Here is a 22,931-nt window from a genome sequence, read left to right on the forward strand (position 1 = left end):
GTCAACAGCACTTAGCCCTGCCCCTCTCAGCATGAAGTGCGCACGCGCATCCATCCAAGAGACTGTCCGTCAACGGCTGTTAGCCCCGCCCTCTCCCCGCTTTCAGCGATCAGCATGAAGTGCGCAGGCGCATTCGGGAGAAAGTCCATCAACGACAGTTCGCCCTTCCCATTGCAAGCATTCGGGAGTCTTGTCGATCGGGGCAGTCCCGCCCCCAACATCGCGATCAGCATCAAGTGCGCAGGCGCCACGTTCACCAATGCCCGAAACTGGCGCGGGCCAGAACAGAGCGCATGCGCACTGTTACCTTCCGTTCGCAGAGCATTGTGGGGACGCGGAGAATCCTAAAATGGCGGATCTGGCAAACGAAGGTAAGCAAGTGAAAACGGGCACGGAGCATTGGGACGCGGCAGCAGCGAGGCGGGAGTTCAGCTTCCGAACTCAGGATGTGCACGGTGGCGCTGTTGGTCTCTACTCCAGGGTCAGTGCAGTGTCGCTGCTTTCCCCTGAATAGCTAGACTGGGGGAGGAACTGGGCGCACACACCCACAACAAAACGCCGGCTAACCAGGCCTCTGAGCTACCAGAGCGCCAAACAAATCAATAGCAACAAAATCAGATGGGAATGTCCATTTGGATAGTCACAAGTGCGAGGAATGTGATGTGAAAAAGGGAGAACAAATCTATTAGAGGTGAACTGTGAGAAATAGAAAGAGACTAGGGCATATGGAAACGAGAAGGGGACGCGTTCGAGAGGGAGGAATAGGAAACGGAAAGTTAGATAGCTTTTTCTCCCTATATCGCTTTTAATCCTATCAGGGCGGAGGGGAGAGTTTACAACCAGGTAATGGGAGAAAGAACAAGGTGAGGGGGAGGGTCAATGGGTAGATGTTCAGGGGTGTTTCGATCAGGACGGATGAGGGAAGATGGCACATCAGGGTGGAGGGGAGAGTGATCAGAATGAAGCCCAGGAGCCATTAGGGGAAATCGGGATGATGAGGGTGAGTTTGGATTGAGGGGATTGTATGATTAGGTTGGAAGGGTGTGAATATGGCTGAAGGAAGGGGTGCGGGAGTTCAGGACGAAGAGCAGTGGAGAGATTGGGGAGTGGAAAGGGCAGAATGGAGGAGGGAGGGGGAGTAGGAGATCATGGTAAAATTGAGATGATGGGGAGGGAGCAGGAAAGTATGAAGGTAAGGGCAGAAAAGAGATTTAGTTACTAGTAGGATAGCAGCTGAAAAAGGCACAGAAGACTATGAAATGAATGGTGTGTTTTATAATGGAGAATTTATAAGTCATTTAGTTTCTTATGCTTGTTCTGTAGATCACTCTGCATTGACTCTACCAGCCTTTTCTCTACAAACCTATTGATCTCAATTTTGAGCATTTCAATTGACTCAGAATCTAGAACCTCTGGAGATAATTCCATATTTTCTAACTCCTATTATGTTTGAGAGTAAACATGTTAGCTAATTTCACTCCTAAATGGCCACCTTCTAATTTTGTGGTTATTATCCCATATTCTGGATTGTCCTATCAGAGGAAATAATTTTTCTGCACTGGCCTTATTACTCTGAATCATTTAAAACACCCTTTTGCTCCACCCTTTAACCTTCTAAACAAAAACAAACAATATGCAATCTGTTTTTTGTAATTTAATTCTTTTAATCCCAATATTGTGATAAATGAGCACTAGGAGGCTATCAGAGAGAGATTGTATTTCAGCTCCACCAAATCTTTCTTGAAAAGGGTTAAGAATGGCAGTCCAAAGTTAATGGCCTGTAGATGACTAAAGAGAAGATTAAGATGTAACAAGAAAAGGGGGCTGATGATAAATATCAGATTCATAATTGAGTGGAGAACCAAGTCAAAAAGTATGGGGAAATTGGAAAAAGAAATAAGTGAGCAGATGGTTGGAGTTATACCTAGCACATAAGAAAATGATTGTGGTTGTTGGAGGACATCACTGCAGAGTTTATGTTGATGTCTTTACCCAGCTGCACGTGGATAGGGCTATCAATGACTTTCCTTCCATCATATGGTCAGAAGTAGGGATGTTCGTTGATTAGAGTGTTCACTACCATTCATAACTCAGATACTGATGCAGTGCCTATCCTGGACAACGTTTGGAGTTGAGTTGATAAGTGGAAAATAGTATAAATGCCAAGTGATGACTATCTCGAACAAGACAATCTAACCATCTCCTCTTGACATCGTAGCACCACAATGCATAAATGGAATACTCGCCACTTACCTGAATGAATGCCGCTCCAACAACATTCAGGAAGCTTGACACCAATCAGGACAAAGCATCTCCACTGCCTTAAACATCCACTTCCTCTATTACTGACGCACGGTGATAGCAGTTTGTACTAAATACAGAATGTACTGCAGCAACTTGCCAGGCCTCCTCTGACAGCACTTTCCATGACCACAACTACCTAGAAGAACAGGCAGCAGATGTGTGGAAACACCATTGCCTGCAAGTTCCCCTCCAGGTCACGCACCTTTCTAACTTGGAGCTATTTTGCTGTTCCTTCACTGCTGGGCCACAAACCTGAAACCCTCTTCTTCATTATATTGTGGATGTTCTTACAATAGGTAGACCGCAGGGATTCAAGAAAGCAGCTCACCACCACTTCATAGGCCATTAGGGATGGGTAACAAATCTAGCCTTGACGGCAACGCTCATATCCCATGGAAGATATTGTATGAGAATAAATTAGCAGGTGACATAAGAGACCCCAAAAATATTTTGTATATTTACAACTAATGAAAAGGTAGCCAAAGCAGGTGCCAATGAAGGAGGTAAACTAAAGGTGAAAATTGTGGAAGCTCTGGCCACAGACATCCAATTCTTGCTGGATGTTGTGTAATGTGAATGGAGAATTACAAATATTACACTCCTGTTCAAAAAAGGCGAAAGGGATAAACCTGGCAGTTACCAGCCACTTAGCTTCATCACGCTGATGAGGAAACTTTGAGAGACAATCTGGGATGGAGTTAATAGGCACTTGGAAAAGTATGGGTTAATAAATGTAAGTCAGCATGGAGTTGTTAAAGAAAAATTCTATTTGATTAACCTGAGTTCTTCAATGAATGGGGACAGTTGAAAGAATTCTGGAATTGAATCATAGAATGATACAGTACATGAAGCAGTCATTTCACTCATCATGCTTGTGCTGGGTCTTTCACAGAGCTACCCCGTTAATATCACTTCCCCTCTCTCTTTCTCAATTTTATCTGTTCAATTTTTTACCCAATTTTCTTTTGAATGTTATTGTTGAATCTGCTTCTATCTGTTGAGGTAGTACATCCCAGTTCACAACAATTCACTGCATTTTAAAAAAAAAACTTTTCATGATGTGTCCTCCGATGACTGTGCCCATCACTTTTAATCTGTATCCTTTGGTAAGTGACCATTCTGCTACTGCAAGCAGTTGCTCCTTCCATTTAATCTATCAGAAGTATTCATGGTTTTGAACACTCAACGCTTTCAGCTTTAAGATAAACATTTATATGCTGAGGATGTGGGATCAGTGAGATTATTTAGTGGGTGCAGGAACAGAAGAGCCTTCGTAATAGCAACAGTGACAGGACTGATAAGCTTTTGTTTTATAATAGAGGTATAGGAGATGAAGTTAGTCTATAACAGCCATAGACCATAAGATATAGGAGCAGAAGTAGACCACTTGGTGCATTGAGTCTGCTTTGCCATTTAATGAAATCATGAGTAATCAGATATAAGCTCAACTCCACTTTCCCATCTTATCCACATAACCCATGATTCCCTTACTGATTAAAATCTGTCTATCTTAGCCTTGAACATAACCCAGCTTCCACAGCCCTCTGCGGTAAAGAATTCCACAGATTCACTTCCCTCTTTGAGAGAGGAAATTCCTCCTCATCTCTGTTTTAAATTGGTGACCATTTACTCTGAGATTATGTTCACTGGTCCTAGACCCTCCCAAAACAACCTCTGAGCATCTACACTGTCAAGCTCCCTGTTATTTCTACATGTCTCAATAAGGTCACCTCTCATTCTCTAAACTCCAGTGAGTACAGGCCCAATCTACTCAACTTGTTGCGAATTGCCAGCTTATTTTTTCACAGCAATCTATCAGTTTTATACTGACGTTCATTAAACAAGTATTCAGACTCCTTTTGGTAGCTCATATCCAAGTCTTGCTCTTGCTTTTACTTGGTTTGAAATTAAAAATCTTGGTGATATTTTGCAAGTCAATGGAAAATAAAAATTAACATTGTGAAAAATTGGCTGCTGATTTGCTACCAGATCATTTTGCACTGCTGGCATATATCAATTCACCTCCACAGAGTACAAACACAAAGAAATTACACTAAATATTGAAAGCTTCTCGTATTCCAACATCCCTAAGCTAAAGATTAATATCCCATGTTGTTTTGAGTGCAGGTGTGTTCGTTACAGTATGTATGAGAAGTGTCTGTGTAAAGCATGCATGAGGGAGGGGGCGCTGTAAGCATAGTGCATTGTGTATGCAAGGTGAGAGCCTGACTGTGGGCAAGGAGTGTGTGCGCCATGGCATGTGTAAGTGGGGTATAAGAAAGAGACAAATGGTGAGTAGATTGTTTGAGATAGACTGCAAGATGAATGTGAGTGAATGCTGCACTGGTGCATGTTTGAGTGTAATAGTGTTTGTGAGAAAGGGTATGAAAAAGAGAATATGCGAATGGAAAGTTTTGATTAGGAGTGTGTGCAATAAGTAGTGTGAAAAAGCATTATGAATATTCAGGTATAAGGGAAGTGAAAGTATCAGAAGTTGCCAGTATGTCAGAATGAATATGAGGGAATTGTGAGTATGTGCAAGCTCTTGAAATGGTTTAAGTCTTTGAAAATTTTATCTGTGTGCACAAAGGCAGTTGCATGTGTAGGTGAGTGACAGAGGCACATTTGGAGGATGTAGGAGAATGCACGCAAGGGGAATGAGTGAGTGAGGATGAAGGGAGTGTTTTTGTGCAAGACTTGGCAGGCCTGAATGAGAGTGTTTATGGCTCAGGCAGTGTGTATTTGTGTGAGGGTAAAGAAAGAGTGGTATGAGACATCCAAACAAGGGATGGAAGTGCGTGAGCACAGTGAAGGGAATGTGCAGGAAAGAGTGTGACTAAATGTTAGCAGTCATGCATGAGAAGTGATTGTGTGATATTTGTGAGAGAGGGAGAATGAAGTAAGTGTGTACCATACTGCATGTGCCAAGAAGGTATGAGTGATCAACTCTACAGTGTGAAGACAGAATATATAAAGTTGCCCTGGCCCCAGATGACCATAGGCTGCTCACCTGTTTGAGGGGGAGTGCTGACTGGTGGTGATTTAACCGGAGGATCACCACACCTTAGGTGAGAGACACGGTTCAGAAGGTGGGCTTTCATGAATGACCTCAGCCGATATGGGAATTGAACCCGTACTGTTGGCATCACTGCATCACGAACCAGCCATCCAGCCAGTTGAGCTGAAATGACCCCCCCATGCAGAATATATAAGAGACTGCACAAGGGAAATGTATAGGAAAGTGAATGTGTGTGAAGGAGACTGTGTATCTGATAGCTCACGAGGTTTGTGTGAGCACTGAATGTGATGTGCATGGCTGACACCATACATACATGAGAGTAATGTGGCGCACAGGGCTGTGCTGTGTGGGTGGATAGTTTATGTTGTGTCAGAGGAGCAGCACTTTTATGGGTTAAGTAGCTGGACCTGAGGGGAGTATGATGCTGAGGATGTGAGAATAATGGGGATGAAATGTGAGAGTTAGAGCAATTGGGCAAAGTGTTTAGAATAGCATGTGGGAGTGCATTGAAGGTGAAGGAGAGTGCAAAGCATATAAAAAGTTGAAGCAGTATGGAGTGTTTGGAAAAAGGAGGATGGATGTGTGCGAAGGGGATTGAGTATGGATCAATGTGTCAGACTGAGTATTTCTGCAATTTCTTGTCGAAAAAAAAGTTGTGACTGAAATGTGCATACTGATTTATTGTTCTTTATTCACAGAGAAACCTGCCATTGCTCCACCTGTTTTTGTATTTCAAAAAAACGAGAAAGGACAGAAGGTAACCATTCTACCTTAGTATTCATTTCACTGTATTACATTTTGTGAAACATTAGGATTGTCAGTTTGAGTTATACTTGAGTTGTCTTACAAAAATTTGAAATTGAAAGCATTTTGCAACATAGATCCCATTTTCAATGTGCCACTGAAGCCCACATTAATTCACTTTTCTGGAGCCTGTTTCTAGCATCCACTGCCCTGTGCAGTGTATTTTTTCTTAATCTTTAACCTTACTTGATACTTGTGAATTTTCTATTTTATGCCATCTTGTTCCAATCTCATTGTCTGCTTGCTTGCTTCTTCATCTGGGGCTTTATTTTATATAATCATACTTTCACCTTTTTAAGACTGGACAAACATACTGCTCTTTCTTCAAATAATGTTACTGGGATGATCTTTATTAACTTTCTGTTTACCGAAGTGTAAATCAGTGATCTCGTGTCAGCTAATCTAGATTGCTTTGCTTTTCCAGCTGCAAGTTAACAAAAAATGGATTTGGCTGTGTAATCTCAGCTTTCATTTTGGTATGTTTTATAACTTTTGAAGTGTATTAGAACTGGAGTGCTGAAGAGGCAAGACTTGAAGGGGTGTTGTACGTAGGTTGTGTGTTTTGACTTAGTAATGTGTCAGATGGTTCTGATGACTGGATGGTTCACCAGAATGATTTGAACCTTGAGTTGTGTGAAATTTGTGGATCAAACATCCACCTCTAACTGTCCTTGTGGGTGGTGGTAGGCAGCAAATGCTGGTCGTTGAATTATGATTTAAACTCCAGTGAAGTTAGATTTATTTATTTTTTCAAAAATGTATTGCAAATAAGATAGTGATGTAGCAAGAGGTTTAAATGGCTGTATAAATAGTAAGCCTAAATGTATCTAAAATCTGGGCTGTTATGAAAATGGCTTTCAAAGTGATAGTGTTTAAAAATTCTGTAGGAATGAAATCAACTTGAGGAATGAAAGCATCATTTTAATGTGGCCCCTTTTTAAAATAGAAATAGTGAATTTATGTACACAACCAATGTGAGACATCATCATTGGGATGTGGATCACTTGTCTATTTTGGATGCACTGTGATAGCTTTAGGGCAAGCTTTAGACTGGCTTAGATTCAATTCAGACTGCAAGTAGACTTTAATATTGTTAGTCTCCAGTGCATAAAGTTCCAGAGTCAGTGGCAACTTTATTAATCTGTTGTGCATCATGTCCTTTATAAAGTAGCCTTGTTATAAAGCAGCCTGACTATTTTTGTCCTCTATTGCTGTCAGACCCTGGAGGGGGGCAAAGGAAAGGAGAAAGAACATGAAGATGGAAATGGGAGAGACTGAGTGCATAAGGGAGAGAGAGAATGATGCATTATATGGGCTCAGCACTTGCACATGTATGCCAGTGGTGCTCAGCTCCATCTTCCCTTCAGTTCCTTGGACTGCCTCTCGGCCTATCTGACACCTAGTCTTGGATGAGTCACAACTTCCATCAGTTAAACATCGAGAACACTGAAACCATCATCTTCAGTGTCTTACAAATATTTGCATTGATGGCAGTTTTTTTGCCACTATCCTGAACTGAAAGACACCTTGGTGCTCTGATTAAATTTGATATCTTTGATTCATGAAGATGGTTTACTTTCACTTCTGCACTATTGTCTGTTTTAGCCTATTTTCTAATATCCTTGCTGGCCTTCTCACTTCCACTCTTCATAAACTTCCAATCTCCTATTCCACCACAATACATTCTACTCTCTCATCTCTTGCCTTCACAGGCTTACGTTAATTCCCTGTCCCCCAAAGTGTTCAATTTAATACTATTGTCCTTGCCTTCAAATTTCTCCATGTCGTTGCCTGACTTATCAATGCAATCTCATACTAGCAGCAGAACTTTATCCACATGAACCTTACTATCTGGAAGTCCCTATTAGTTGAAAGCTGTTCACCTTCTGTCCTAATTCCAAAGATTTCTATTGTTTATCAAGCTTTCAGTCAAGCCTCAAACACCCCCCCCCCCTTCCTAGTGTGGTATTAAATTTCCTGTGCCTATCTAAAGCACCTTGGTATACTTGTTTTGCATTAAAGTGCTTTATAAATGCAAGTTATGTGGCAGGGGTACATTAGATAAATTAACATGAGTGATAGGAAGAATATGATTGCACTAAGATGGGTGTGGAGAAGATTCATCTGGATATTGCTTGGGCTGGAACATTTCAGCTACAAAGAGCAGCTGACTAGACTGGGGGTTTTTCCCTTAGAGCAGAGAAGGCTGAGGGGGTGGGGGAAACATGATCGAGGTGTACAATATTATGAGGGAAGTAGATAGGAAGGAGCTTTTCTCCTTGGAGGGGTAAATAATCAGGAGATATTGATTTAAGGAAAAGAGCAGGAAATTTAGAGGAAAAAGCCTTTTCACTGAGAGGATGGCAGGAATCTGAAACTCATTGTCTGAAAGAGTAGTAGAGGTGGGGAGTTCACAGCATTTAAGAAATATTTAGATGAGCACTTGAAATGCCCTAGCATACAAAGATATGGGCCAAGAGCTAGAAAATGGGATTAGAATAAGTAGGTGCTTGATGGCGTTGGGGAGACAAGATGGGCTGAAGAGCCTCTTTTTGTGCTATGAAACTCTGTGACTCTGAATATTTATGAAAAGGAGGGGTGAGAAAACAAGAGAGGAGAGTTCAAAATGTGATGTGAATGAAGTCAGTGGGAGAAGGAGAGGACCATGTTCAAGGGAGGGGAGAGTGTGCCTGAGAGAGGGCAGAAATAAAAAAGCTGAATAAGTCTGTTTCAGGTAAGAATGTGTGCACAAACGGAGAGCAAAAGAGAGTTTGCACCAGGGCAAGGGAGAATGTGGTAAGTACAAACTGGAGAAAAATGTAAGAATGAAAGAAAAGAGACAGTGTGTTGCAAGTGGGAGGGATGAGGAAAAGGTTAGTATACATTGTGAGGACGAGAGAAAAGAAAGAACAGAATGAATCTGGAAGAGAGAGTGCATGACGAGGAAGTCTTTTGCGTAATTAAAATGTGAGTATGGTTGTTTAGGGGTGATAGGTGACAGAGAGAGGATAGAAGAGAGCATCACAGAGGGTAGAAAATATTGTAAATCTGCACTGTATGCAAGCGACCAGTCTCATTCCTTTCCTTCCTGAGAAATTAGGAAAGTGGAAAATTGCAGTTGAATCACATCTCATTGTATTGCACTATTATAGCATTATTATACTAGGTTGCTCTAAAGTGTGTGTTAGTGTCCTAAACATATTCAACTATTAAGCCTTTGTATAAGTGCTGCCCATTAGCAGGTATAAAAATAAATATTTCCTTTCAATATGTTATCATTTTGATGAAAGAATATCATTGTTTCCAATCACACTCTGGCTGAGCATTATGAGGCTACTTAGGTTATGCTTCTGTTGCATGGATTTTCCCACTGCTGGTATTAAGCATGGATATATGGATATATATGGATACATGGATATATGGATGACCATCATGTCACATGTGAAGTAGATGTGTGGTTCAGTTGTTGATCCCCCATCTTACTGCATGACCTTGGTTTTGAGAGGGGTTGAGGACATGATGGTCATCCGTATATCCATATAGGAGCTCTACACCAGCAGTGGGAAAATCCATGCAAGAGATGGAAAACCTAAGTAGCCCCACAATGCTGAGCCAGTGTGAGATTGGGAACAATTATGATATTATATCACAATGATAACATATTAAAAGGAAACATTTGCTTTTATAGCTGCTAATAGGCAGCACTTATACAAAGGCTTAATAGTTGAATATGTTTAGGACACTAACACATGCTTTAGAGCACCATTGTATTGCACTATTATAGCATTATTATACTATGAGGCGTGATTCAACTGTAATTTTCCAATTTCCTAATTTCTCAGGAAGGGAAGGAATGAGACTGGTTGCTTGCATACACTGCAGATTTACAATATCCTCTGCCCTTTGTGATGCTCTCTTCTATCCTCTCTCCATCAACTACCACCCCCAAACAACCATTTACACGTGTAGCAAAAAGAACCACAGCTGACTTTTGAGAAAAAAAAACTTAGATCTTTTATGGTATTGAGAAGCAGAGCCAATCATTATTTTTAAAAAGGCTAAAATTGATGAGATGCAAGCTAGTCTTTAACCTTGCACTGTTGTCTTGCATGGTACGAAATATGATACAGCAATAAAAACAGTGCTGGAAATACATAGCAGTTCTGGCAGCATCTGTGGAGAGAGAAACAGAGTTAATGTTTTCAATCAAATGTGATTCATTTGCTCTCCATGGATGTTACTGGACCTGTTGAGTATTTCCTGCAATTTCTGTTTTAATTTCAGATTACCAGTATCTACAGTATTTTGTTTTTAAGATGACACAGCAAGTCTGCCTGAAATGAAAAGCTGTTCTTTAGCATCACCTAGTGCCCAGAACCTGCAGCTGCACGCAGTTTCAAAACATTATTTTCAGAGTATCACATGCTTTTCTGACAGCCGCAATAGATTGTTAGACTAGGAACATTCCATTACAGCTGGCAAATGCAAAATTTGTGTAATCTGTCCTCTCATTTTAAATCTTGGAGTCCAAGTATTACAGCTTTGTGGAATTTCCTGTTTTGTCATACTTATTACTTTCACAGTCGTAATTTTGTCACACTATAAACTATAAGAATTATAGCTGCATTTAACTATTACTTAACCCTCAGGGCATTATAGAAACTTGTGTATTTTTTAAGAATCAGAATGGACTTTCAAACTGCAGCACAGGATTCCCTTAAAAGTTTCCTGTGACTATGGGGAAGTTTCTTTCTTATACAAATCTTTTAATGACAAGACTTTCCTCACCTGATACTGGGAGTGGAATTGAAAGTTCCCATTCCAGGCTCTTGCACAAAGCCGAGATCATTCTATCTGCCCCTTTGACTCTTCTCCCTCCCACCTCAAATGCCCATTTCTTCTTGGCTGTGGCACTTTTCTTCTCCCTTCTTCCGTTTCCCTTTCTTAGCTTTCCTGACCACTGTCTCATATCATCTACTGGAAGAGGCAGCCTGTGGCCAAATTCCTCTCCTTTTTGTTGGTGTACAACAAAAAGGCACTCACAACCTGATGGCTGGATCCATTTCCTACAACCCCACCAGAAAATGCTTCTTTATTTGCGGCAGCATCTCCCATCAAAAGGACAGATGTTTCTGAATGTTACAAACAGAAGTCAAATGGTGTGCAGTGTCTTCAGAGATTAGCTGGTTGCCTGTCTATTCTATATATTAAAGTTTGTCACATGGGGGAGTCATGACTTTGTTACAGGGAGTTGCACCTCTAATGTGTGAAAACACTTTCAAGCTTTTTTGCAGTTTTTTTTCGTATGGCTACTTGTGATTGGCCTATAGTCCCTTCTTGATCCTCCATAACTCACAATTTATTGAAATCTATTTCTGCTGGTGACGAGTTAAATAAACGTCAAACGATGTAAGATAGTCATGCTTATAATATTGTTACTAAATCTTAAGTGTAAATTGATTATCTGTTCCTTTTGTTGGCTTATTATCCTCAGTTTTCACTCCCAATCTGATGAGAGGCCTTTTCCAGGTGGATCTGTTAGGAAGTCCATGGTTCATTTCTAATTTGTACTGGTTTATTTTTCATTCTTTGCTCCTGGTACATACACACTCCCAAACAATGTCCTCCTCCAGAAGCTGTTTTATTTAATTAATTACATGGCAACCGTTATATTTGATTGGCATTGGGTTTTCGGTTTAAAGGCGTCTTCCCCTTCTATGTTGACATTTAGTTGCTTTCATGAACTTTACTCATTTGCTGTTTGCTGTCTACTCATTTGTTCCCTACCAACCATAAAAAGAAACTTGGTCCAGATGCTGTTTCATTTAATTCACTCATTTGGAGAATATGCTGTATTTAATTTAGTTTTATTATTTTAATCGTGAGATTGGTTAGCACAGTTGGCTAGATGGCTGGTTTGTGATGCAGAGTGACCCCAACAGTTTGGCTTCAATTCCCATATCGGCTGAGGTTATTCATGAAAGATCTGCCTTCTTAACCTTGCCCCTCGCCTGAGGTGTGGTGACAATCAGATTAAATCATCACTAGTCAGCTCTCTTAAGAAGGGGGAGAGCAGCCTATGATCTTCTGGGACTTTTGTGACTTTCATTTTTCACTATTTTAATAACTGATTCCAATAGTTACAATATATTGGCTCTTTTTAGCTGTCAGCTGTGGCTCAGTTGGTAGCGCACTCATCTCTCGAGTCCAAAGATTGCAGGTTCAAGTCCCACGTGAGGAGACAAATCAAGGCTCCACTCTACTGCAGTGTTGAACGAATCAGAGGTGCTGATTTTCACAAGACATTAAACCATGGCTCCATATGCCCCCATGTGGGAATATGAAAGATCCCATGGCACTGTAATGAAGAAGAGCAGTGGAATTATGTGATGCCATGGCTAATATTCTCAACCAACTTCATAAGGATAGGCTTAACTGGTCATTTGCCATTTGTAGGAGATGAGCAGGTCAGCATTGTCATTGCAGTGTTCAATTCCATTACCTCACATCATGAAGCAACCCATCATTGCATGCAGCAAGACCTGGACACAGGCTTCGGGTAATAAGTACAAAGTAGCCTTTGTGCCATATAATTGACCAGCAATGGTAATCCCCAACATGAGAGAATTTAACTACTTCCCCATAACCTTCAAAGACTTACTATCAAGGAATCCCTCGCCACTAGCATAGAAACTTGACGTGACCAGCCACATAAATGCCATGAGTATAAGAACTGCTCAGATCTGAGTATTCTGTGAATTTTGAGCTTGACAATCACAATGTGACTAGATCCTGGAAGTCTTTTAGCCATACCAAATGCAGCAGAGCCCTCTATCCCCCATTCCTGACATAAACCTCCTCTCTGTTCCTGAAACCCAATACCTTCTTGCCAACAATCTGAGATTCTGCCAGCCCACAAGACCCCAATTTCTTTTAGTCCCTCGAATATTTTGTAGTATGACTATATTTCAGAAAACTGCACCCCCGGTTCAAAAGTCACTGCTTTTTCACACACCTTTTTGTAGACATCTGAACTCTTCTTCCCTCTGGTATTGGTGTGGCACTGCTTCTTCAGAGTGCCAGGGACCCGGGTTCGATTCCCACCTTGGGCCACTGTCTGTGTGGAATTTGCACGTTCTCCCCATGCTTGCATGGGTTTCCTCCTGGTGCTCCAGTTTCCTCCCACAGTCTGAAGGACATGCTGGTTAGGTGCATTGGCCATGCTAAATTCTCCCTCAGTGTACCCGAACAGGCGGCAGAGTGTGGTGACTAAGGAATTTTCAGTGATTTCATTGAAGTGTTAATATAAACCTACTTGGGACACATATATAAACTTTTTTACTTTAAACTTTCCTCTTTATTGAGACCTGCAGCTGCTCTGAGAATTTAGAAAGCTATCATATTCTTAAACCATAAGAACCTGTTTGCCATGCTTTGAGATTCAAGACCAAGCACTTCCCCCATGCTTTTAAACCTGCACATTCCTCTGTCAACTGATGATAAACTTGAAACCTTCATACCTCCCTGGAGTATTGTGGCCATGAAAAACCAATTTAAATTCTGCCAAATTTTGGCAGTTTCCTAGTGTCACTCCACTCATTGATTTGTGCATTATTGACCCATAACTTCCTTGGAGTGGCAATCATTGGTGGATTGCCACTCCGTAGTAACTTTTATCTGTGTTTGAAATGTAAAATGCCTGTCTTGCATGACCTTCCTGACATCACCAGGTGGGGATTCGGACATGGGATTTAAATCACGTTGTTGGATAGCCCCCAGCCCAATACAATTGTCCAGAAGATGGTAGCCCTACTGGACAATTGCTGGATAAACACTTACAAGGGACCTCCAAGAGGGATTGGTACAGAAAGTACCTTTCACCAAGAAAAGAGGAGACAATTTAGCCCCTCAAATCTGTTTGATTATTTGATGATCATGGCTGAACTGTGGCCTAATCTAGATGCCTGCCTTTGCCCCATATCCCTTCACATTTTGGTTAATAAAAATATAATCTCAGATTTACAAATCACCTCACATAATTGCTGTTTTCTGAAAGAGTTGCAAAATCCAGGCACCCTTTGTGTGTTTGTAAATTTCAGTCCTGGGAGAAAGGCCTTAGTCTAATTTTTAGACTATATCCATAGCCCTGGCCTGCCCAAACAGCATAAATAACTTATCTATGAACTCCCTGTAACATCTTAAAGATCAAATTAACTCTTAACCTTATGAATTCCAGAGAATGCAACCTTAATTTGTGTAAACTTTCCTTGTAATTTAACCCTTGGAGTCCAGGTATCATTCTGACCAATCTGGCTGCACTATCTCCAATACCAATATATTCATTACAGTGCGTGGTGCTTGGAATTGTCCACAGTACTCAGGTGTGGTCTGTCCAAGGCTTTGAATAGCTGAAGCACAACTTCTACCTATTTATCTTTTGGTCTTTTGAATGTTAGTACCTGCATTCCATTTTTTTTTGAATATTTGTCAAAAACTGAATGGGACATTTTAATGATTTGTGTACACAAATCTCCCCCATGTACACTGTCTCATTGGACTTTCACTGCTTGTAGCTTTTTACCATTTAGAAAGTGGATTATCTCATATTTGCCTTTATTGAAATCCATTTTACAAAGTTTTGTTTATAACCTGCTAATATTTCTCTGTAGTTTTAGCTTCCCTACTACATTGCTTAAAGTGCTGGCTATCTTTGTGTCATTTACAAAGTTGGCTAGGTGGCTCTCTACCCATCATCTCAGTTCTTGAGACCCACGATGCAGATTCTTGTTGAACACCACTAATCACATCCTGTCGATTAGACTATCTATCCGTTATTCTTTCTCTGTCTCCCACACTTGTCCAGTTCTCTAATCGGATAAATTGTTTGACTTTGGATTTCATGAACTTCAATTTTACTTAATCTCTTATGAAGGACTTCAGTAGACAGTTTCTGGAAGTTCATGTTGACTTGGTCATTTCCTCTTCAAAAAGCTTCTTCAGATTAGTCAGGTATGACTTATCTTTTATAAATCTATGCTGGCTATTTTAATAGGTCGAAAATTGAATTGTTTTTGCTAGTTACTCTCTGGAAGGTGATGGTGAGCCATCTTCTTGAAGAGTAGATACACACATGTCGCTGTGAAGTAGGATGTTCTGGTAATTTGGTCCAGTGATAATGAATGATCAACAATGTAATTCCAAGTCAGAATTGTGTATAACTTGAAGGACACATGCAAATGGTGGTTATCCCATACATTTATTGCCCTTTGTCAATGTAGTAGGGGTTGTGGGTTTGGAAGGTGCTCTTGAAGAAATCTTGATGAATTTGTTGCTGCAATGTATTTTGTGGATGCTAGACTGGTGGGAGGGAATAAATTCATAAACATGGTGGGTGCCAGTCAAGTTCGCTGCTTTGTCCTGGATGGTGTCAAGTTCCATGAGTATTATTGGAGCTGCATTCATGCATGCAATTATAGAATACTTCATCACACTCCTGACATGTAAATACTGGAAAGGCTTTGGGAGTCTGGTGATAAGTTACTCAACGGAGAATGCTCAGCCTCTGAACAGCTCTTGTAGCCTCAATATATGAATGTATTTCTCCAGTTAGTTTATGTTTAGTGGTGACCCCAGATGTTGAAGGTGGGGTTTCCCATTGACTGGCAGAGGAGGTAGTTTGACTCTTTCTCATTGAAGATGGTCATTACCATCTGTGGCATGAATACTATCAAATCAGTAATTTCATGATTTTTCTGACATAAGCTATTCTGATCATCTCAGTCTATATGCAAGTTAAAATCCCATTATTAAAACAACCCCAACTTTGTTGTCTAATCGCTGCCATTGTACAATCTATCTGCTGCCAGGGGCCTCTCCACAACTAAAATGATTTGCATTTGTATAGAACCTTTTCTCACCATAATACCTTCCAAAGCCAGTTAATGTACGGATATAGAGAGGATGCTTCCTCTTGTGGGCATTCTCAGATGAGAGGTCATAGTTTTAGATAAGGAGTAGCAAATTTAAAACAGAGTTGAGGAGAAACTACTTTTCCCAAAGGGTTGTGAATCTATGAAATTCACTATCCCAATGTGTGGTGGATGCTGGGGCAGTGAGTAAGTTTGAGGAGGAATTAGATAGATTTTTAATTGGTAATGGGTTGAAAGGTTATGGGGAGAAAGCAGCAAAATGAGGATGAGGAGCATATCAGCCATGATCAAATGGTGGAGTGGACTTGATGTACTGAATGGCTTAATTCTGCTCCTATATCTTACAAACTTATGAAGTTATAAACACTTTTGATGTGTAGCTACTGCGGTAATGTAGGAAATGCAACATCCAATTTCCACACAGCAAGGTCCCACAAACAGGAACATGATACGAGATAATCAGTTTTAGTGATGATTGTTGAGGATTGAATATCGACCAGGATGCCAGAAATAACTCCCCTGCTCTTCTTTGAGATAGTGCTATTAGGATCTTTTACATCCATCTGCAAGACAGATGGGACATCTCTAACACCTAATCCAAATCTCGGCATGTCCAATAATGCAACACTCCCTCAGTACTGCACTGAAGAATCAACCTTCATTTTTATGTTCAAGCCCTGAAGTGGTACTTGAACCCACAGACCTCTCACTCTGCCAACTATAATACCTCTGGGGTCTTGGACTGGACTTGCCTTGCTTTCTTGAAATTTGAGTCTCTAAGCTAGGGCTTTGAGTTGCAGTGTTTTGCTTCTATACATTCTTGAACTGGCCCCCTCTGTTGTTTCTTTCCTGCCCCTTTATGTTGCTTTTTGCTGGGTGATTTGTTGACATGTGTAATAAAAGTTCTTAAAAATCAATGGAAATAAAGAAAAGGCAATAACCTTAAAAGGCGCAGAGGTCAGGAATTGTAGCCTGGAAAGAAAGTTGGGGCGTAGGCAAGTGATTAATTGTGTCGCCTCTATCTGAATCCTTTGTTTATATTCTCATATATTTTTTAATGGATGTATCCTTAAGCAATGTAAGAGCTGATGATTATGTGTTAATTGTTTCTTAATATCTGCCACTAAGTAGGAACTACTTTGCATCTTGTTGAAAGCAAATTTCTATACAGCACACTTCCCCATTACATAATTTCCTTCCTGAACTATTAAATTGTTGATGTGCTCAATGCATTTTTAGTTTAAATCCAGGGCATCCAATGTTATTTTGTATTTTATTGCAGTAACCTATATATCTTGACCATAGTAAAATTTGGCATGTATTCATTTAGCCACATTTATACTCGAAATTGCCTCTGTAAATTTGTCACACAATTACTTCCTTGAGCCAGTGATGTATTTCATAGAATCCTTACCATGCAGAGGGATCCTATTTGGCCTATTGAATCTGCACCGACTCCCTGATAGAGCGTTCGACCCAGCACATTTGCTTTGCTAAACCTTCTAACCTACGCGTCTTGTGAAACTAAGGGGCAATTTAGTATGGCCAATCCATCAAATCTGCACACCTCTTACATCCTACTCAGCTCATTTCAGTAATAAATTTGATTTTCTGTTTCTCTAATTGTACCATTCCCTGTCACTTTTATTGATTACTCTGCTTCAGATTGAGTAATCAGCTGTCACACTCCTGTTGCACAGAAAATCCAGCTTTACTGTTGATTGATGTTTGAAAATGCCCAAGCTGCAGTGTTAATGCCTGGAGCCATTTTCTAAGTTTTCCCATAATATTATGCTATAGTATTTTCTGTCATTTAGGTCCTTCTCCTTGGCTTGTATTTCCAGGAAGACCTTTGGCCAGACTCCCTCCCGTTATATGATGTTAATCTCCTCCCCTCACCATATGTCTAATATTCTCCATGCTGCTCTCTCTTTCTCTTGCTCCCTGTTTTTCTCACTCTCGCAGGAAGGGCAGCATTTATGCAAGAGATGCTCTACACTAGATTAGGAGTAATAGGGAAGAAAGGAAATTCAGTCATGTTGTTTGGAACAAGGTAACAAAACTCCTGCTTGGATTGGCATTTCCACTCCATTGACTTTGTGCTGCTTTCTTTATGGTGCATCAGTCATTGGATCTGCTCCCCTCCCCTAAATGGCCATGTCTTTCTATGCAACAGATATGATGGCTGCAGCATAAGTTCATTATTTTATAGAACATAGAACATTACAGCGCAGTACAGACCCTTCGGCCCTCGATGTTGCGCCGACCAGTGGAACCAATCTAATGACCCTCTAACCTAAACTATTCCAATGTTATCCATTTGCCTATCCACTGACCATTTGAACGCCCTTAAAGTTGGCAAGTCCACAACTGCTGCAGGCAGGGCATTCCACGCCCTTACTACCATCTGAGTAAAGAACCTACCTCTGACATCTGTCCTATAATTACCACCCCTTAATTTAAAGCTGTGTCCCCTCCTGTTAGCCATCACCATCTGAGGAAAAAGGCTCTCACTATCCACCCTATCTAACCCTCTGATCATCTTGTATGCCTCAATTAGGTCACCTCTTAACCTTTTTCTTTCTAACGAAAATAACCTCAAGTCCCTCAGCCTTTCCTCATAAGACCTTCCCACCATACCAGGTAAATCTCCTGTGCACCCTTTCCAATGCCTCCACATCCTTCTTATAACACGGTGACCAGAACTGTACGCAATACTCCAAGTACAGCTGCACCAGAGTTTTGTACAGTTGCAACATGACCTCACGGCTCTGAAATTCAATCCCTCTACTAATAAAAGCTAACACACCGTATGCCTTCTTAACAACCTTATCAATCTGGGTGCCAACTTTCAGGGATCTATGCACACGTACACCGAGATCTCTCTGCTCGTCGACACTACCAGGAGTCCTTCCATTAGCCCTATATTCTGTACTCCTGTTACTCTTACCAAAGTGAATCACCTCACACATTTCCGCATTAAACTCCATTTGCCACCTCTCAGCCCAGCTCTGCAGCTTATCTATGTCCCTCTGCAAACTGTAACGTCCATCCACACTGTCTACAACTCCTCCAACTTTGGTGTCGTCAGCAAATTTACTAACCCATCCTTTTATACCCTCATCTAGGTCATTTATAAAAATTACAAACAGCAGTGGCCCCAAAACAGATCCTTGAGCTACACCACTTGTAACTGACCTCCAGGTTGAATATTTCCCATCAACCACCACCCTCTGTCTTCTATCAGCTAGCCAATGCCTGATCCAAACTGCTAAATCACCCTCAATCCCATACATCTGCATTTTCTACAGTAGCCTACCATAGGGAACCCTGTCAAACGCTTTGCTAAAATCCACATACGCCACGTCAATTGCCTTACCCTTATCCACCTCTTTGGTCACCTTTTCAAAAAGCTCGATAAGGTTTGTGAGGCATGACCTACCCTTCACAAAACCGTGTTGACTATCCTTAATCAATTTATTTCTCTCTAGATGATTACAAATCCTATCCCTTATAATTCTTTCCAAAACTTTGCCCACAACAGAAGTAAGGCTCACCGGTCTATAATTATTGCTCTGCTTTGTCTGCTAAATCCATCCCCATACAAGTATGGTGTAGTTGTATTATCAGAGATCTCTGGGGTTTCTGATTAGAATCTCATAATGGCAGATGGTGACATTTGAATTCAATAAGAAAAGGCTGGATTTAAAGTCCAATAATAACTGTGAAACCATGCCGATTGTTGTAAATATATATACATAAACACACACATTATATATATATATATATATATATATATATATATTCTCTATACAATGACACCACATGGCTCAGCAGCAGCAAGTAAATTCCAGGAGCTTCTCATATCTATCAGAATATCAATTTCTATTCCTGTTGTCAAACCTGACTAGTCTAGCATGGCATTCTTCCAAAACACTGCATTTGTGGTTAAGTGAACTTGGAAACCTGTAGTATACATGTTTATTTTGTATGTGGAGGTCTGCTGATTTTGTGATCAGCATTAATGATGAGTATCAATGGAATGAAAGGCTATGGTGTTCATTAGGCTTACACTTGCCTTTAGGATTCTTGCATAGCAAGTTGTTATCAACCAAACAGTCCAGTGCTCTCGACAAAGCATCTGAGGTCTTGTGAATTGGGCAAATAACAGTGTATCTTGTAAACCATACAGTTCATAGATTTGTTAGTAGGCAGCACAGAGTTTGAACCGGGGAGTATGTGCTATGAGTACTAAATTCAATGCCATATCCAGTACAGAAAGTAAAATAAATCCCAGGAAGAAAAGATTGACTGAAAGAGATATATAGGAGCCAGAATTTAATTATTTAATTTTAAACATCTGCATGAGTTCCCGCTTTGTAAAAGTTAATTTTCGGTGTTTGGCAGTAATTAAGACTTACAGTCTGAGAAGGGTACTTAAACTGGAATGGACAAGCCTAACTGTTGTAATAAGTTTAGTCAGTATCTACAATGTCAAGACAGAAACTTCATGTCATTCAATATGTTTGAATGGGAATCACGATGAAAAGATGCAGTTTTTGCACAGCTTAAAGAAAACAGTGCATCTAGGATGACAATTTCCAGATTTAACTGTGTATGTGTACTGAAGTTGCTGTCTGGTTTGGTCAACAATAATAATAGTGAGCACTCTTCATCTGCAGCAAAATCTGACCCAATATTATTTCTGTAAAATTTCTTACAAACCACTTACAACCCATTAATTACTTTGAAGTGCTTTGCGACATCAGGTGTATGATACAAGAGGGAATCGTAGAATTCCTACAGTAGAAGAAAGAGGCCATTTGACTCCAAAAGTGTATCTGAACCAGACCTTCCCCTTTGCCCAATCCCCATAACCTCATGCATTTGCCATGACTAATCCATCTAAGACCTACACATCTTTAGACACTAAGGGGCAATTTAACATGGCCAGTCCAACTAATCTACACATCTTTGGATTATCGGAGGAAACTGGATCACCCGGAGTAAACCCCTGCAGACATGAGGAGAATGTGTAGACTCTACACAGATGATCACCTAAGGCTGGGATTGAACCCAGATTCTTGACACTGCTGCTTCACAGTGCCAGGTGCCTCACAAATGTAGCAACATTGAAATCCAGTTGGTTGGTGAACAGGAAACAAGGAATGGATGTTGCTTAGTTTTGAGAAAGGTTGGAAATGATAGTCTTCAGTAGTCTGCTAGATGAACTTTAGATGACTTTATGCATGTGTATGTATTTAATAAATAAAAATATATCAGATATAAGAAACACAGTTAAAATTACAAAAGTAAAATGTTTACCAAAAAATGAGGTGGAAAGGTACCAGTAATTCATAAGTTGGAAAGCATGGGTATAGCTGACAGATGAAATTTAATGTAGATATGAGTGAGATAATACATTTTAGGAGAAAAGGCAAGTAGGTGCTTAATGGACAGGCACTACAGAACCACCTGGGATTTCAAGTAATTACGGTTTGGATTTACTAGGATGACATTAGAAACTAGCCTGAGATGAGACCTGTGATAATAGGATGATTTCCACCGGAGCTGACAAAACCAAATGAAGGTTTAATAGAGGCTTTAAAATTCATGAAGTTAACAGGTAAGGACTGTTCCTTCCAGTCAGAAAATCAGTGACAAGCACTGATCCGTTAAAAATTCTTGCTGAGAATGAGGAAGGAGTTTAGGAGTAATTTTTTTTTAGCAGGAAAGGGTTGTTGGAGCATGAAATATTACCACAGGGAGTGCTTATGATATGTCCAGTGCATTTTTAAGTCCATCTGTGCTGATATTTTCACTGCCCTATCTAATTTTCCATTATAGTGACGCAGCTGTCATACCAAAGCTGTTCTCCTTACATGAACAGTAGGTTCCCTTTTGACGATGCCTTCTTCTCTATTCTTGCCATTCATTTGAAAACATCATAATCTACACCTCCAAGACCCACAATGATGCCCTCACTGAGATCGTCTCTCTTCTCTCTCTTTCCTTTGTACCAAGCATCTCCTCATCCTTGGTGACTACAGTCTCTGATCTCAACCCCCTTTGCTTCTCTTCTCCAAATTCAGTGCTTTCTTTCCATTTTCCACTTCAGTAAACCCCCCTATGTTCCACAATCTCAATAACTTTGTTCTTTCTGGCGCCCTTTGCATCTATAGTCTCAATCATTGACAAAATAATTTTTAACCACATTCTCTTCTCCCTCACCACCCACATCTTACTACTGTCCTTTAATCCCAATGCAATTATCTATGCAAAACCTCTCCCTCAAGTCACCTATTTGTCAAAATTCCCAGATCCCTCAATTTTAGCTCTCTGCTTGTTGCTTTGCTTAACTACTCTTTTGCCCTTTACTTCAATATTCTTGTTGCCAGTAGGACCAATTGTCTCCCATCTTTATTGTTCTCCTGGTACAGCCCCCATCTTTACCCCCTCAGTTCTGTGGTTCAAATTTAAGCAACCTTAGTGTATAACTAGCTTAGTGGTCTATTGGTTGATCCAACCAGATCAAATCTTGATCTTCCCCTTGTTGATTACTTGGATTGTGGAATTCTGTTTTTCAGCCATTCAAAAACAGTTTTCCACATTTTATTTGCAAGTGCGACTAAGCTGGATGTCAGCTGAACACTACTTCTGGACTTATTTTGTATTTTAACCTATCCTTTACAACGCTGTTGGTATCTTTCAATATGTTGTGACCCTTCCTTAAATGTTAGTGATTCAGTAAGAGAACATTTTGAAGAACTTGATATAAAGATTATTTTCTTTTCTTTCTCTGATTTTTAAGCCTGTGTACTGTACTCTCTGATTTACTTTGCTATTGTTTGCCCTTCTATATTGGTGTTGTTCAT

The 22,931-nt window shown here is 40.4% G+C and overlaps 1 protein-coding gene across 4 annotated transcripts in view; it reads left to right on the top strand.

The window, feature by feature from the left end:
- Positions 1-325: 325 nt before the first annotated feature.
- The window catches only part of LOC145358559 (ran-binding protein 3-like), a 99,667-nt gene continuing 77,061 nt past the window's right edge, over positions 326-22,931 (top strand). For all 4 annotated transcript variants that reach the window (XM_080212716.1, XM_080212713.1, XM_080212715.1 and 1 more), the window contains exons 1-2: positions 326-371; positions 6,022-6,080. In XM_080212716.1, coding sequence (XP_080068842.1) covers positions 350-371; positions 6,022-6,080 — 81 coding nt within the window. In that variant the 5' untranslated portion in view covers positions 326-349. The remainder of the gene's footprint in view (positions 372-6,021; positions 6,081-22,931) is intronic.

Source organism: Carcharhinus amblyrhynchos, chromosome 26 (assembly GCF_965287045.1).
Source record: "Carcharhinus amblyrhynchos chromosome 26, sCarAmb.v2.hapA, whole genome shotgun sequence".
Classification (NCBI taxonomy): Eukaryota; Metazoa; Chordata; class Chondrichthyes; order Carcharhiniformes; family Carcharhinidae; genus Carcharhinus; species Carcharhinus amblyrhynchos.